The 16,081-nt window shown below is 33.9% G+C and overlaps 1 protein-coding gene across 1 annotated transcript in view; it reads left to right on the top strand.

The window, feature by feature from the left end:
- The window catches only part of DACH2 (dachshund family transcription factor 2), a 615,381-nt gene that overhangs the window by 471,710 nt on the left and 127,590 nt on the right, over positions 1 to 16,081 (top strand). The window contains exon 6 of the mRNA XM_060292022.1: positions 5,949 to 6,121. Coding sequence (XP_060148005.1) covers positions 5,949 to 6,121 — 173 coding nt within the window. The remainder of the gene's footprint in view (positions 1 to 5,948; positions 6,122 to 16,081) is intronic.

Below are 16,081 nucleotides of genomic sequence, written 5' to 3'. Positions count from 1 at the left end.
TTGATGAAAGAAATTGAAGATGATACAAACAAATAGAAGGAAACGCTATGCTCATGGATTGGAAAAATTAATATTGTTAAAATGACCATACTACCCAAGGCAATCTACAGATTCAATGCAGACTCTATCAAAATACCCATGGCATTTTTCACAGAACTAGAACAAATAATTCTAAAATTTATATGGAAACACAAAAGACCCCAAAACAATCTTGAGAAAGAAAAACAAAGCTGGAGGTGTCATGCTCCCTGATTCCAAGATGTACTTCAAAGCTACAGTAATCCAAACAGTATGGTACTGGCACAAGAACAGACACATAGGTTAATGAAACAGAATAGGGAGCCCAGATATGATCCGAGACTCACATGGTCAATAAATCTCTGGCAAAGGAGGCAAAGTTTACAATGGGAAAAAGACAGCCTCTTCAGTAAATGGTGTTGGGAAACTGGACAGTTACATGGAAAAGAATCAAACTGGACTACTTTCTCACACAATATACAAAAATAAACTCAAAACAGATTAAAGACTTAAAAGTAAAACCTGAAACATAAAACTCTTATAAAAAATCATAGGCAGTAAGTTCTTTGACATCAATCTTAGCAATATATTTTTGGATATGTGTCCTCAGGCAAGAGAAACAAAAGCAAAAATAATCAATTGTGACTACCTAAAACTAAAAAACTTCTGCACAGTGAAGGAAACTATTAATAAAAGAAAAGTCTGCCTACTGAATGGGAGAAGATATTTATATAAAATATATCTGATAAGGCATTAATATCCAAAACATACAAAGGACTCATTCAGCTCAACATCAAAAAATCACCTGATTAAAAAATGGGCAGTGGACTTGAATAGACATTTTTCCAAAGAAGACATGCAGGTGGCCAACAGATGCATGAAAGTATGCTCAACATCACTAATCATCAGGGAAATGCAAATCAAAACCAAAATGAGATCTCACCTCATGCCTGTCAAAAAGATAAGAAGTAACAAATATTGGCAAGGATTTGGAGAAAAGGAACCCTCATGCACTGTTGATGGAATGTTAATTGGTGTAGCCACTATGTAAAATGATATGGACATTCCTCAAAAAATTGAAAATAGAACTACCATACCATCCAGCAGTTCCACTCCTAGGTATTTTTCTGAGGAAACCAAAAATACTAATTTGAAAGAAAAAATATGTACCTAACTGTTCATAGCAGCATTATTTATAGTAGCCAAGATAATGGAAGCCACCTAAATGTCTACAACTGATGAATGGTTAAAGAAGAGGTGAAATATTACTCAGCACTTGAGATCTTGCCATTTCAAGTGCTGAATATTACTCAGCACTTGAAATCTTGCCATATGCAACAATGTGGATGGACCTGGAGGGTATTATGCTTAGAGAAATGTCAGACAGAGAAAGACAAATACTGTATGTTTTCACTTATATGCAGAATTTAAAAAACAAATCAAATTAACAAATACTACAAAACATATACAGACTCACAGATTCAGAGAACAAACTAGTTGTTACCACAAGGGGCAGGTGTTGGGGGAAGGGCAAAATAGGTAATGGGGATTAAGAGGTACAAACTACAGGTTATAAAACAGATAGATCTTAGGGATGTAATGAACAACACAGGGAATAGAGCTAATATTTTATAATAACTTTGTATGGTGCATAATCTATAAAAGTATCGAATCATCAAGTGTACACCTGAAGCTAATATAACATTGTAAGTCAATTATATTTCAATTTAAAAAAAAGAAATAGCCTAATTAAAAATGGGTCAAAGACCTGAACAGACACCTCATCAAATAAGATATACAGATGACAAATAATCATATGAAAATATACTCAACATCATATGCTATTAGGGAGTTTCAGATTAAAACAAATGAGATACCCCTGCACACCTATTGGAATGGCTAAAATCCAAAACTTCATCAACATTAATTGCTGGTATGGATTTGGAGCAAGAGGAGCTCTCATTCATTGCTGGTGGGAATGCAATATGGGACAGCCATATTGGAAAGCATTTGACAGTTTCTCACAAAGCTAAACTGAGTCTCCCTTGTTTATCAAATGAATTGAAAATTTATGTCCACACAAATATCTACATACCAATGTTTATAGCAACCCTATTCATAATTGCTAAAAGTTGGAAGCAAACCACAGTGTCCTTCAATAGCTGAATGAGTAAACAAACTGTGGTATATCCATGCCATGGAAGAATAGTTAGCAATAAAAACAAATGAGTTGTGATGCCTGGAAAAGACTAGTGCATATTTCTAAGAGAAACAAAGCCAGTCTGAAAAAAACAAATACTGTATGAGTCCACTTATATGGCATTCAGGAAAAGGCAAATCTATAGAGACATTAAAAGCCAAGTGTAAGAGGAGGGGTGAATAGATGGAGCAGAGGGGATTTTTAAGGCCAGTTAAACTAACTATTCTGTATTATATTGTAATGGTAGATACATGATACTGTGCATTTGTGAAAATCCTTAGAATTTGCAACGCAAAGAATGAACCCTATTGCACATTATGGACAGTAGTTAATAATAATGTATCAATATTGATTCATCCATTGTAGCAAGTGTACCTCACTAATCCATGATGTTACTTAGAGGGGAAACTGCTGGTGGAGGGGAAGTATATGGAAATTCTCTGTAAATTCTGCTCATTTTTTTTTCTGTAAACCTAAAACTGCTCTAAAATTAAAGTCCATTGATGAAAAAGAGGAGGAGGACTTTTACCATACCCAAATAAATGTGTTAGAGTGGTAGATTCCAGAGAGAGGCATCAACAAAAGTGAAGGCTAAGGTAAGTTAAAATTGCAGAGAGCTACAACTAGTCCAGAGGGGCTAGAGTAGAGCATACACAGAGGGATATAGTGAGATATCAAAGCTAGAAAGGTATGTTCACATGAAACCAAAGAGCTTACATTTTATTCTAGAGACAGTGAGTAGCCACTGAAAGTCTAAAAATTGGAGTGGAAAGGCAAATTAAATGGCATAGGAAAACCAGGAAGACAGGTTACCTTCTAAGCATGGTGGGATTAGTGCCTGACTGTAGAATGCAATATATCACAGAGGAAAACATGACTTGGAAACCAAATGAATGTGATATTTTAGAGGGAAGATTAGAGTATTATTGAAGTTTGTAACCTTAATGGCTGGGAGGAGGTGGTGCCATGCACTTACATAAAAGTTATAGGAGTTGCCAGAATACCAAGATGCATTAGAAAGAGTGCTTATAGTCGTCTGCCTGATGTCCTTGTGGTTGACAGGAAAGAAAAATTCATTTTGGTGATATTTAAAAAGGGTTTGTCTTCATTACCATTCTATTAAAAGTTGCTGTACATTTCTGACATGTGACTAAATGAGCCAGATTGCTGGAGTGTTGTATACTATTGATGGCTCTTAATGTTTCCAGCTTTGGGAAAAGGTTGACTTACATAATTCAGTATTTGCATATGCTTTGCATGTGCAGCTCAACTGGGGTCACTGTTAAACTTGCCTGTAATATGAATATTAGCTTAAATTCCAGGGTACTATAGTCAATTCATGGTTAGTTATTGTAGGTCATGATATGAAATTGTGACTTTTAAGCACTTCATGGTTATTTGAAATGTTTGATGAATTGTATTTTAAAACTGTCAATGAGCTGTTAAATTCTGTTTGTGGTTTGCATTTAGTTTGCATGTCAATTGGACTTTAAGTAGGCATATGACTTGATACTGCCAGATGGTATCTGAATGATGCTGGAAAATTTTGGAGAATGAGGAAAGATTATTATACTGCTAAGGGAAATGTAAACTGAACAAAAGTTTATTTGAGAGGTAAATGGAGGCACTGATGGCTACTTTTCATCTACGGTTTGATCAATTTTCTATTAAAATACTGAGTACATAAAGAAGAATTGGAAGTCTATAATTATCTTGGGTTTGTGGTAAATGAGAAGCTTATATAGAAATCTATGTATGTTATTGATGGTTGCTATTATGTGGAGCATAAAGTGAAGGTTCTTAGGGGAAGATAAATAGTGATTAATTTATGTTATGGAATATCCTATCATTATAGCAAAGCTGTATGATGGTTAATGTATAAAATGCATATATATCTAAGTAATTTTGAAAGCTTAACTGAAAATAAACCAATTTAAAACGGGGTGCAGAAATCCATTTTGAATTCAGTGTTTACGTTGTGTTCAGGCTTTAAAGTAATAATCACAGGAAAAAGGTTTCACATCTGAAAAGTATGTTTTGATAGATTGCTCCTAAAAAGGATTCAGAGACTGAGTCATAAGTGAAGTGATGGGGAAAAGTTTAAAATACTTTATCAATATTCTTTGGGGATTTGGAGTCATAGGAAGTATAGAATATGTTTCCCTTCTGGGGTTCCATGCAAAATTTGTTTCTAGCTTTTTTATTATCCTTGTGTAATTCTGATAACAGTGCATTTTGTAGCTATCTTTATCAGAAATATTGGTGATGGTTGTATTCTTTATTTACAAGTTTCTTTAATAGAGATAACCACTTTAATGTATGAGACCTGTTATATCCGGAAGTTTGTTTTATTGTGCTGCTTTTGAAATTGTTTTGTTAATGACTTTAATTCAACCATTATTGTTGAACCCAGGAGATGGACTTCAAATCAATTCACAATGTTTCTTCCTTCTAGCCTCCTTTTTGTCCTAAAAATATGTGTGTAAAGTGTTTGTATTACTGTTACTGTTGTTTTGAGGAAAGATATTTAAGGGGCCTGTGAATATATTTCCTATAGATTCATCGTTGTACACTTGCTGTTGTGATATGGGAAGCAAGAAAAAATGAGGGGATGGCAAAGAGGAAAAAGAGATGTTATTAACAGTTGATAATTGTGTGCAAGACAAACACAAACATTGCCCATAGTAGAATGTTAATAGTCTGTAACAATTTAGGAAAATTTTAGGCAAGCATGTTTTAGAACATCTGTTAAAGATTGATAGTTTCTGGGCTCATGTCCAAAAGAAGGCAAGATCAAGATAATAGTTTAAAATACATCATAAAGTGCTATGGTTTACTTATTGTAGTCATGTTAACATCCGTAATGTTAGGCTAACTTTCCTTATCCTCTGCTCAAAGGTATTTCTTCACAAATCCCAACCTTATAAGGGGAAAGTAGACAACTATTTTAATTTGTTACCATTTTCGTGATGACATATCTGTGGCTACCACAAGTGTAATGTGGATAGTACTTGAAAGATATTATGAAATTCAAAATATGTGAGAAATATTTCACATTGCATAAGAAAACAAATGGAATTCTTGACGCTACTCAAAGATATTGGTATTTGTTATTAAACTGGAAAACAGGCTGATATTTTGGTAGGGGAGTTATTCCTTACAGACAAAGGTTCCAAATTAGAGCTATACACATTCATTTTAGAGATTTATAGCTAAAAGAGTAGGACATATTCCAAATCTTATTTTCTTCAATAATTCTGAAGCCTAGAGAATCTATATCTTATCATACCAGCGCCACTATTATGTCTCCTAAAGAAAGAGTTAAGCTAGAAACTATCTACACATCAGTACATTATAATGTTTAAAAAGAAAGTTACTTCTTTTTGTTAAACAAAGTGATGTTCAGCTGAAAGATTTTTGTTTGTTTTTATAAGTAAAAAAGTTTGAACCTTGAAACTATTTTGGGAGTGAGAGCATGAACAAGGAATATTGTTAAATAAAAGTCTGTGGATATAGGAATATTTTTAAATTATAAAACAATGTTAAATGCCATAAGTACTAGTAATTTCTCAAAGAGATACTAGGATATATTAAAAATTCATTTAAAAAATTCAACAAGAGTGAAATATAGATTTTTTTTTACTATTTTATAGGATCAATTTTGATGTGATTTCCCTTTGTCCAAACAATGTAACTAATGTAATAATTTAACATGTGCTGTCTCTTTTAGGACTGGATCTGCCATTTATGATGATGCCTCATCCCCTACTTCCAGTCAGCTTACCTCCTGCATCAGTTGCCATGGCAATGAATCAGATGAACCATCTCAATACTATTGCCAACATGGCTGCTGCAGCCCAGATTCACAGTCCACTCTCCAGAGCTGGGGCCTCAGTTATAAAGGTAAGAATCATGATTTAGAAGAGGACAAAGGTGTTAATTACATGTAAATGTTGATAAAATAATAGCAATACCACTAGATCTTCAGTAAAAACACACAGCTCATTGACTCAGTTGCCTAGCATAAAGTATTGATGAGTTTGATTTCTGACTAAGCCTGCTAAGGTGTTTTTTGTTTTTTATTTTTGTTATTGTTGTTGTTTGTTTTCATTAAATGACCACAGATATGACCTTTACTTCTAGCTTCCTGTCTTGCATTCATAAGAACAGTGTGTGGCAGGTGTGCCCAGCTAAGGACAGAGTAGAAGAATGTGCAAAATCTATTCCCATTGCTGGTGTGAGACAAAGTAACCACTGCATCTTTTTGGTGTTTGTGATGCGGTTGTGGAGTAGTATATACCATACAAGGCTTATAGTCAGAAAGACCTGAATTTCAATTCTTATTCTGCCAATTAATAGCTGAATGACCTTGGATATGACAATTAACCCTCCTGAACTTGTTTCCACAACTGTAAAATATAGGTGATAGTAATAATCTATACCACTTATTTCATTGGCTGTCTGGAGATAATATGAGTAAAATATAGTTTAAAACTGTGAAACATTAAATAAATACTTATGATAATTTATATCATTATCATCATATTCTAGAATAATTTTTTTCAAAATTTCAGGATAAATGGGTAATGAAACACAAATAATATTTTATAATCCTCCTTATGTCTCCTATTAGTTTGGCACATGGTCTCTCTGCCCTCCAAGTAACACGTGAACTAAGCTCTTTAATATATTTTTCCTTTTGTTGAGGAGATAATATAAGGGTATATAGGATCAAAAGAGTAGCTAATCCGGGCAACCCTTGATTTGTTCCTTTGTTCCTCCATTTATTCAACAAATATTATTCTCTTGATATTTACACATCACAGAGAGAGAAATATAGGATATGAATAGGACATAATTCCTGACTTCCAGGACTCACAAACTAAATTTAAGACAAACAACAAGTACCATTTAACTTACATAAGACTGTGATGGATAGCATAGAGAATAACCAAGTATTACCAGAATTTAGAGGAGGGAGAGATCAAACCTAGATTGAAGAAAGAGGGAGCAGGAATCACAAATGGCATTACAGTTGATGGATTTGAGCTGGGCCTTGAAATATTGATATGATTGTAATAGATGTACATGGGAGTAAAAGAAGTGAAGGCAGAAGAAATGTGAGATTCTAGACATTTTTGTTCCATTTTAAATTAGCTTCCAGTTTGTGGGACTTCTAAAACAATGAAGAATGGATAAAGAAGATGTGGCACATATATACAATGGAATATTACTCAGCCATAAAAAGAAACGAAATTGAGTTATTTGTAGTGAGGTGGATGGACCTAGAGTCTGTCATACAGAGTGAAGTAAGTCAGAAAGAGAAAGACAAATACCATATGCTAACACATATATATGGAACCTAAGAAAAAAAATGTCATGAAGAATCTAGGGGTAAGACAGGAATAAAGACACAGACCTACTAGAGAATGGACTTGAGGATATGGGGAGGGGGAAGGGTAAGCTGTGACAAAGTGAGAGAGTCACATGGACATATATACACTACCAAACATAGAATAGATAGCTGGTGGGAAGCAGCTGCATAGCACAGGGAGATCAACAAGGTGCTTTGTGACCACCTAAAGGGGTGGGATAAGGAGGGTGGGAGGGAGGGAGACACAAGAGGGAAGAGATATGGGAACATATGTATATGTATAACTGATTCACTTTGTTGTAAAGCGGAAACTAGCACACCATTGTAAAGCAATTATACTCCAATAAAGATGTAAAAAAAAAAAGAGAAAATTTAAAACATAACTTTGTAGGAAAGGAAAACTGATAAATTTTTATTAAGCTCCATATGTATTTCCATGGCCAAGAGGCATTGTACTTCCTGTAAAGATTGTGGTCCTCAGTGAACTAGTCTACCCCAGCTAATCAGAGCTCTGTTTGAATACTTGATCAGAACGTAAACCAGGAATCTGAGTTGTCTTTGAGACAAAAAATCACCCATGAACATTATTTAAATGATGGAGTAGGGGCTTCCCTGGTGGCGCAGTGGTTGAGAGTCCACCCGCTGATGCAGGGGACACGGGTTCGTGCCCCAGTCCAGGAAGATCCCACATGACGTGGAGTGGCTGGGCCCTTGAGCCATGGCTGCTAAGCCTGCGCGTCCGGAGCCTGTGCTCCGCAACGGGAGAGGCAACAACAGCGAGAGGCCCGCGTACCGCAAAAAAAAAAAAAAAAAAAAAGATGGAATAAGTTTCCTATGATTTTGAAACTGGATGGCTACTATATAAATGTGACCCCACACAAAACAGGGAAACTCTATTATGAAAAAAACCATGATTTACAGTAATGGAATTGTCATGCTTACTTTGAAATGATGAAAAAATACTCTCAATAGAGGCATGATTATGGCTCTTCAGAAGTACCTTTGTTTACTTTCTTAATGACCATTACTCAGAATGAATCAGCTACATTTTGATTGAATGTTTGGGACTTTTGATAGCTTTGTGATGAATTTGGATCAAAGAGGCACTTGGGGACGGAGTTCATGACTAGTATTTGGCTATTGGTGGAGATAACGATTGAAATGGAAAGGATAATTATCTTTTCCTTTAATAATCCAAATATTGTTAATGTATAAAAGCAATATAGCTATATTTTTGTTTATTGCTGATTTGTCTATTTCATATGCAACCTATTTTAAGAGGAAGTCAGAACCTTCACAAACACAATTGGATGCTGTTTTGTAAAAGTTGCCATGGATCACATGGTTATTTAAGTCCTGCAATTATGCAGAAACCATTTTACGCTGAAGAAAATTACATCTACTTTCATATAGTTATTTTGACTAAAGTCAGTTGAAAACAAAAATATTTATTTTGCATTCCTTTTGATAAATTTCTCTGCAAATCTATTGAAATAGATTTCCATTAGAGGATGAGAAGGAAATAAAAAAATTTTTTACAGAGTTGATTTCAGTGAATATGTAGTGAGAAGTTTTTAATATAATTGCCAAGTTTTTCTTGTTTATTTTTGAAAAGATGCTATTGTATGATAGTAACATTATTAGTTTTAAAATAATAATTCACAGGAACTAGCATAACAAAAATAATTGAATTAATTGACAAATTAGGTGTTCATATGTTAAAACCTCACCCCTTCTTTTAAGAACTGTTATCAATATGATACTATGTGGTACCCAATTCTATGGACAGAAATTTCACACCTCTGTTGATCTATATTTCAACAGAAATTTGTTTTCAATGTGCTTCTTGGTGAAGCACGTTTTCAAAGTTCAATCTATTAAAATATCACATGCAGTGGGCAAACCTATGAATTGAGAGTTTATCATGTACTACTACTTGTCACATACAGGAACTATTAAAAAAACACATTTTCTCTATTACATTTACAGATTATTTTTATCCTGGTAGTTTGTCATAAAAAAACAGGTATTTAAATTTGTATTACTCATTGTAATTACTCACAAAATATTTGCATTGAAGTCATCAGATCTTTTATATTATATTTACCATTTAGAGGTAAACTGTCCTTCCAAAATTTGAATGATCAGAAAACTTAACATTTAACATTTAGAAATAAATGACATAATTATGGAATTTGATTTTTTCTGACAAATCCACTATGAATTAAGAAAAGCCACAACAGCTTGCTTCACAAAACCCTCTTTGCTGTGTATTACATTGTCTGAGCTTAGGCGGTCAGCTATAACAAAATACCATAAACTAGATGGCTTAAACAAGAGAAATTTCTCACAGTTCTAGAGGCTGGGAAATCCAAGACCAAAGTGCCTATGATTATGTTCCTGGTGAGAGCTCTCTTTCTGGTTTGCAGACAGTCATCTTCTTGCTGTGTCCTCACAAGGTGAAGAGAGAGAGAGGAAGCTAGCTCTACAATGCCTCTTCTTATAAGAGCACTAATCCCAACATGAAGTTTCCCCCCTTATGACCTATTACCTCCCAGAAGCCCCATCTCTAAATACCACCACATACATTTAGGATTAGAGTTTCAACCCATGAATTTTGGGGAGACAAGCTTTCAGTCCATAGCATAGACAATCTAATGTGATTATAGAGTCATCTAGGAAAGCAAGTGATTTAACACACAGCTGCAGAAAAAAAAAAAATATATATATATCAGAAACTTGATATACACAGTAAGAGATTATAACACATTACAAAAAAGTCCAAAATATGTGTTTAGTTGTATTAAAATTTACAAATATTCACAAAAAGATCTACCAAACTTATTGATGTGTTTAAATGTTTTCATATCATATCCTGTTTTCATATCATTTTTTTAAATCTCTGGAATTTAAAAAGTGCTGTGATATTGTTTTCAGAATCCTTCTAAACACCTGCTAGTCTCCTTTAGTGTAGTTTGTGTTAAGCTGATGCCTGTGTGTTGTCACTGATGCTCATGAGACTGTAATCACAATTTCCTTCGGAAGCTGGACTTGCAGTATGTGCTTTGAATATATGAGAAATAGAGAATATCAAGTTAGTGAATGACTTGCTCCATAAACCATATTTAATTTCCAACACTTAGCATTTCTTTTTTTATATTTCACATATTTTGACATTTTTATTTTTAAAGGGTTTTATTTTATTCTTTTTCAAAATATGTTCCCATTTGGTTATTAGAGAATATTGAGCAAAGTTCCCTGTGCTATATAGTAGGTAGCTGGTTAACTATTTTAAATATAGCAGTATGTACATGTGTGTCCCAAACTCCCAGTCTATCCCTCACCCCCACCCCATGCTTCCCTGTGACAACCATAAGTTCTTTCTCTAAGACTGTGAGTCTGTTTCTGTTTTGTGTATAAGTTCAGTTGTATCATTTTTTTTAGATTCCGCATATAAGTGATATCATATGATATTTGTCTTCCTCTGTCTGACATACTTCACTTAGTATGATAATCTCCAAGTCCATCCATGTTGCTGCAAATGGCATTATTTCATTCATTTTATGGCTGAGTAATATTCCATTGTATATATGTACCTCATCTTCTTTATCCATTCATCTGTTGATGAACATTTAGGTTGCTTCCATGTCTCGGCTATTGTAAACAGTGCTGCAATGAACATTGTGATGCATGTATACTTTCGAACCAAGGTTTTCTCCAGATATATAAGAGTGGAATTGCTGGATCATATGGTAGTTCTATTTTTAGTTTTTTAAGGAAACTCCACACTGTTCTCCATAGTGGCTGTACCAATTTTCATTCCTATCAACAGTGGAAGAGAATTCCCTTTTCTCTACACCCTGTCCAACATTTATTGTTTGTAAATTTTTGCTGATGGCCATTCTGACTGGTGTCAGTTGATATCTTATTGTAGTTTTGATTTGCATTTCTCTAATAATTGGTGATGTTAAACATATTTTCATGTGCCTCTTGGCCATCTGTATGTCTTCTTTGGAGAAATGTCTATTTAGGTCTTCTGCCCATTTGTTGATTGGGTTTTTGTTTTTATAGTATTGAGCCACATGAGCTCTTTGTAAATTTTGGAAACTAATCCTTTGTTGGTTGCATCATTTGCAAATATTTTCTCTCATTCTGTGGTTGTCTTTTTGTTTTGTTTATGTTTTCCTTTGCTGTGCAAAAGCTATTGAGTTTAATTAGGTTTGTTTATTTTTTGTTTTTATTTTCATTACTGTGGGGGATGGATTGAAAAAGATATTGCTGTGATTTATGTCAGAGAGTGTTCTGCCTATGTTTCCCTCTAAGAGTTTTACAGTGTCACATTTAGGTCTTTAATCCATTTTGAGTTTATTTTTGTGTGTGGTGTTAAAGAGTGTTCTAATTTCATTTTTTTACATGTAGCTGTCCAGTTCTCCCAGCACTATTTATTGAAGAGACTGTTTTTCCTCCATTGTATAGTCTTGCCTCCTTTGTCATAGATTAATTGACGATAGGTGCATGGGTTCATTTCTGGGCTTTCTATGCTGTTCCATTGATCTATATTTCTGTTTTTGTGCCAGTACCATACTCTTTTGATGACTATAGCTTTGTAGTATAGTCTGAGGTCAGGGAGCCTGATTCCTCCACCTCCGTTTTTCTTTCTCAAGATTGCTTTGGTTATTCGGAGTCTTTTGTGTCTCTATATGAATTTCAAGATTTTTTGTTCCAGTTCTGTGAAAAATGCCATTGGTAATTTGATAGGGATTGCATTGAATCTGTAGATTGCCTTGGGTAGTATAGTCATTTTCCCAATATTCATTCTTCCAATCCAAGAACATGGTATATTTTTCCATCTGTTTATGTTGTCTTCGATTTCTTTCATCAGCATCTTATAGTTTTCCAATACAGGTCTTTCTTCTCCTTAGGTAGGTTTATTCCTATGTATTTTATTCTTTTTGATGTGATGGTATATGGGGCTGTTTCTTTAATTTCTCTTTCTGATCTTTTGTTGTTAGTGTATAGAAATGGAACAGATTTCTGTGTATTCATTTTGTATCCTTCCAGTTTACTGAATCCATTGATGAGGTCTAGTAGTTTTCTGGTAGCATTTATAAGATTTTCTATGTATAGTATCAAATGTATAGTATCATGTCATCTGCAAACAGTGACAGTTTTGCTTCTTCTTTTCCAATTTGGATTCCTTTTATTTCGTTTTCTTCTCTGTTTGCCATGGCTAGGACTTCCAGAACTATGTTGAATAAAAGTGACAAGAGCAGACATCCTTGTCTTGTTGCTGATCTTAGAAGAAATGCTTTCAGCTTTTCACTGTTGAGTATGATGTTAGCTGAAGGTTTGTCACATATAGCCTTTATTATATTGAAGTTTGTTCTTTCTTTGCTCACTTTCTGGAGAGTTTTTATCATAAATGGGTGTTGAAAGCACTTAGCATTTCTGATTAAAGTGCCTGGGAGGACATATTTTAATATTCCTGTGCTTCACTTTTTCTTTCTGCAAACTAGATCTCTCACATTCTTTACACTTCATTTCTATGTTTCAATTTCTTCTGATTGAATCTGCATCAGAAAACTAGTTAGGCTAATCTATAAGTCATGTTAACTCCTAATCATAATTCAGGTTAGCCAATTTGGTATTTGTTAGCAAGTATATTGTTAGCTATTTGAATCAGAAGAAGCCACTGATATCTGGTTTAAAGCCATCCATAATTTTTATTCTCCATTGATTGAGTCCCTATTATGCATCAGGTGGTTTTTAAGGTTTATAACCTAATGGGAAGAGACAAATAATAAACAGAATTCTTTATTAAAAATTTAAACAGATAAAATGAACTAATATGTACTATTTTGAAAACATGCTTTTGCTGATTTTGTTTTATACTCCATGAGACCAGGATTCTTGTCATAAGAAAAATGGAAACTACGTATAATGATTTAAGTTTTCTTACTTTCTCTGTGCTTAAAAGTTTATTTGTGGATGATTGTCAGTGTGTCATGTTTGTCCTTAATTTTTCAGGTTCTTTAAAAGGACCAATGTAGAATGCATACAACTGTGATTGCATATTTGCATAATATGTGTTTTAATAATGTGACAGTGTACTTGAGTTCATTTGAATGCTCATAAACTCAAATGAATGCAACACTTAGTGTACTTATTCATAATCTTGTTATTTGTCTAGTGTGATAATGTTGAACATTAGAATGAAATAAAAAACCTTCAAATGCCTATAATAGACTTAAAAGTTCAGTGTTTTAGAGTTTATATTTGGTCCAGCATCCAGTGGTGTGTCTGTAAAGCAGCTCTTCATAAACAAAACAAAATAAAAAAGAAAACCTCTGATTTATAACATTTGCCAATTTCTATGGTGTAAATATTCCCACAATGGCTGATTTCAAGTTAACAACAGCTTAACACTTGGCTCACAGAATTACTGTATATTTAACAATTATCTCTAGTTTGAGCAAGACAACACTCTCCTTTGAAAGCATTACATGAAATATGAAATGTTTATCAAATCAAACTTTCTATGCCAATATTCTCCCATATCCATTAAGCAAATCAAACAAAATCTTTTCAAAGAAGTTTACCTATTATCTTTTATTTCTTCAGAAAGGCATAACATGTGAGTCAAAGTTTGAGAAGTCTCTATAAAATGAATGAATAATTAGTTTCTTTGACAATTGATATTATACCAGCTTAACATAGAATAAAGTCAAATTGGAAAGAGCATAATTTCATTTGTGCCTTTTTCTTCTACCACTGTGTAAATATTTCTACCCTAGTGTGAAAAAAGTTAGGTGATTAGAGGTGTTGACTCCTGCAAATATCCTTAGATAGTGAAAGTTAACGCAAGGTAGGCTAGACCTGGCTTTGTCTTTTTCATTTCCTTTTCACAGGTAGGAGAGAAAATCATAGCTTTTTAGAGCTCTGAGAAGTGATGTGACTTTTAGAAACTTAGAATCTACAGAAAATATATATTTGCTTATGGTTTAATAAATTTCCCCACCTCCATGGTGGTAAACAGTTAACAAAGTATCTTAGGCAGATGCATAGCACATACCTACTATAGCAACACTATTCAATATAGTAGCCACTAGCCACATGTGGCTATTTCAATTTAAATTAATTAAATAAAATGAAAACTTCAGTTCCTCGGTTTCAACTAGCCACATTTCAACTTCTCAATAGTCACATGGTTCTTGACTACTATATTAGATAGCACAGGTAAGGAACATTTGCGTCACTGAAGAAAATTTTATTGGACAGCACTGTTCTAGAGCATTAGAGAGGATGGTTGGAAAGTTCAGAATCCCTAGTAATCTTTGGCAAAAAAGGATAATACAGATTGAAAAAATCAGCAAGTGGATTGCAATTAGCCTTGAATTTGCCAGAAATGATAGCTATTGTTGAATATTGTCTTACTCCATTATTACTGTCATCTTTTTCTATTAGGAAACAGAGAGCAAGAACACAGAATTCACTGATTTAGCAAAGGTCTAATATGTGTAAAGGATCATGTTACATTGCTTTATCAAAAACACAAAATGAAACAGGCAGATACCATCCCCCAAATAATTTATAGAATTATATACTGTTTCTGGCTAGAGCCATCACAGTTTGTCAGCTAAGTAAGATGCATTGAGAAGATTTCACTGGAGGCAGTATGGCATGATGCGTAAGAGCACAAGCTCTGAAGTCAGATTGTCTGCCTGTATTTGAATCCTGGTTTCAAAATTTCTTTTTATATGACTTTAGGAAAATGAATTAACCTGCCTGTATCTCAGTTTGCCTTATTTCCCAATGAAATGGGGATAATAATTGTACCTACTTCACAGTGTTAACAAAAGACTTCAATGAGACAAACTTGTTAACACACTTAGAGCACTGTCTGACATCTAGTAAATACTCAGTATATATATTACCTAATATTATTTTCTTTTATTATGTTTTATACTTGTTTTCTTTTATTATGTTTTCTATACTCACATAGAAATAGTAATAAGTAGAAACCAAAATCATGGCAAAGAGCTACCCTGAGAAAGAAGTAGCTTTCCCTATATACATTTGTCTGTGCAACTTCTTATCAGTACCAGGACCAAGGGTTCCCCACCATTAGATGCATATACAGGTATTGGACCCGCCCTCTAGAGAGCATCTGTTCATGTGCAATGGCTGTTTAGATCTCAGTGCCACAAAGGAAAAGTTAGGAATCTGGTGGGAACTGGAGAGAGGTGCCCATTCTGATATCAAAATTGATCTAATTTGTATTTTATTTTAACTTATCTTTAAATTTTTATATGTGGATTATTTAGTCTTTAGTCTGAACTATGAGAATCTACACACCATATGAAGACACCCATAGGCCTTTCTTTCATCCTCAATGGGTATATTAGTCATTCAATAAATGTTTGTTGCATGAATGAATGAAAACTAATGATTCATCGGATATTAAACTTTGAGGAGTGTTTTCCACATAA

The sequence above is a fragment of the Globicephala melas genome, chromosome X, assembly GCF_963455315.2.
Source record: "Globicephala melas chromosome X, mGloMel1.2, whole genome shotgun sequence".
Lineage (NCBI taxonomy): Eukaryota > Metazoa > Chordata > Mammalia > Artiodactyla > Delphinidae > Globicephala > Globicephala melas.
The sequence above is the reverse complement of the archived record's forward strand: the minus strand, read 5'-3'. Positions and strand labels throughout refer to the sequence as shown.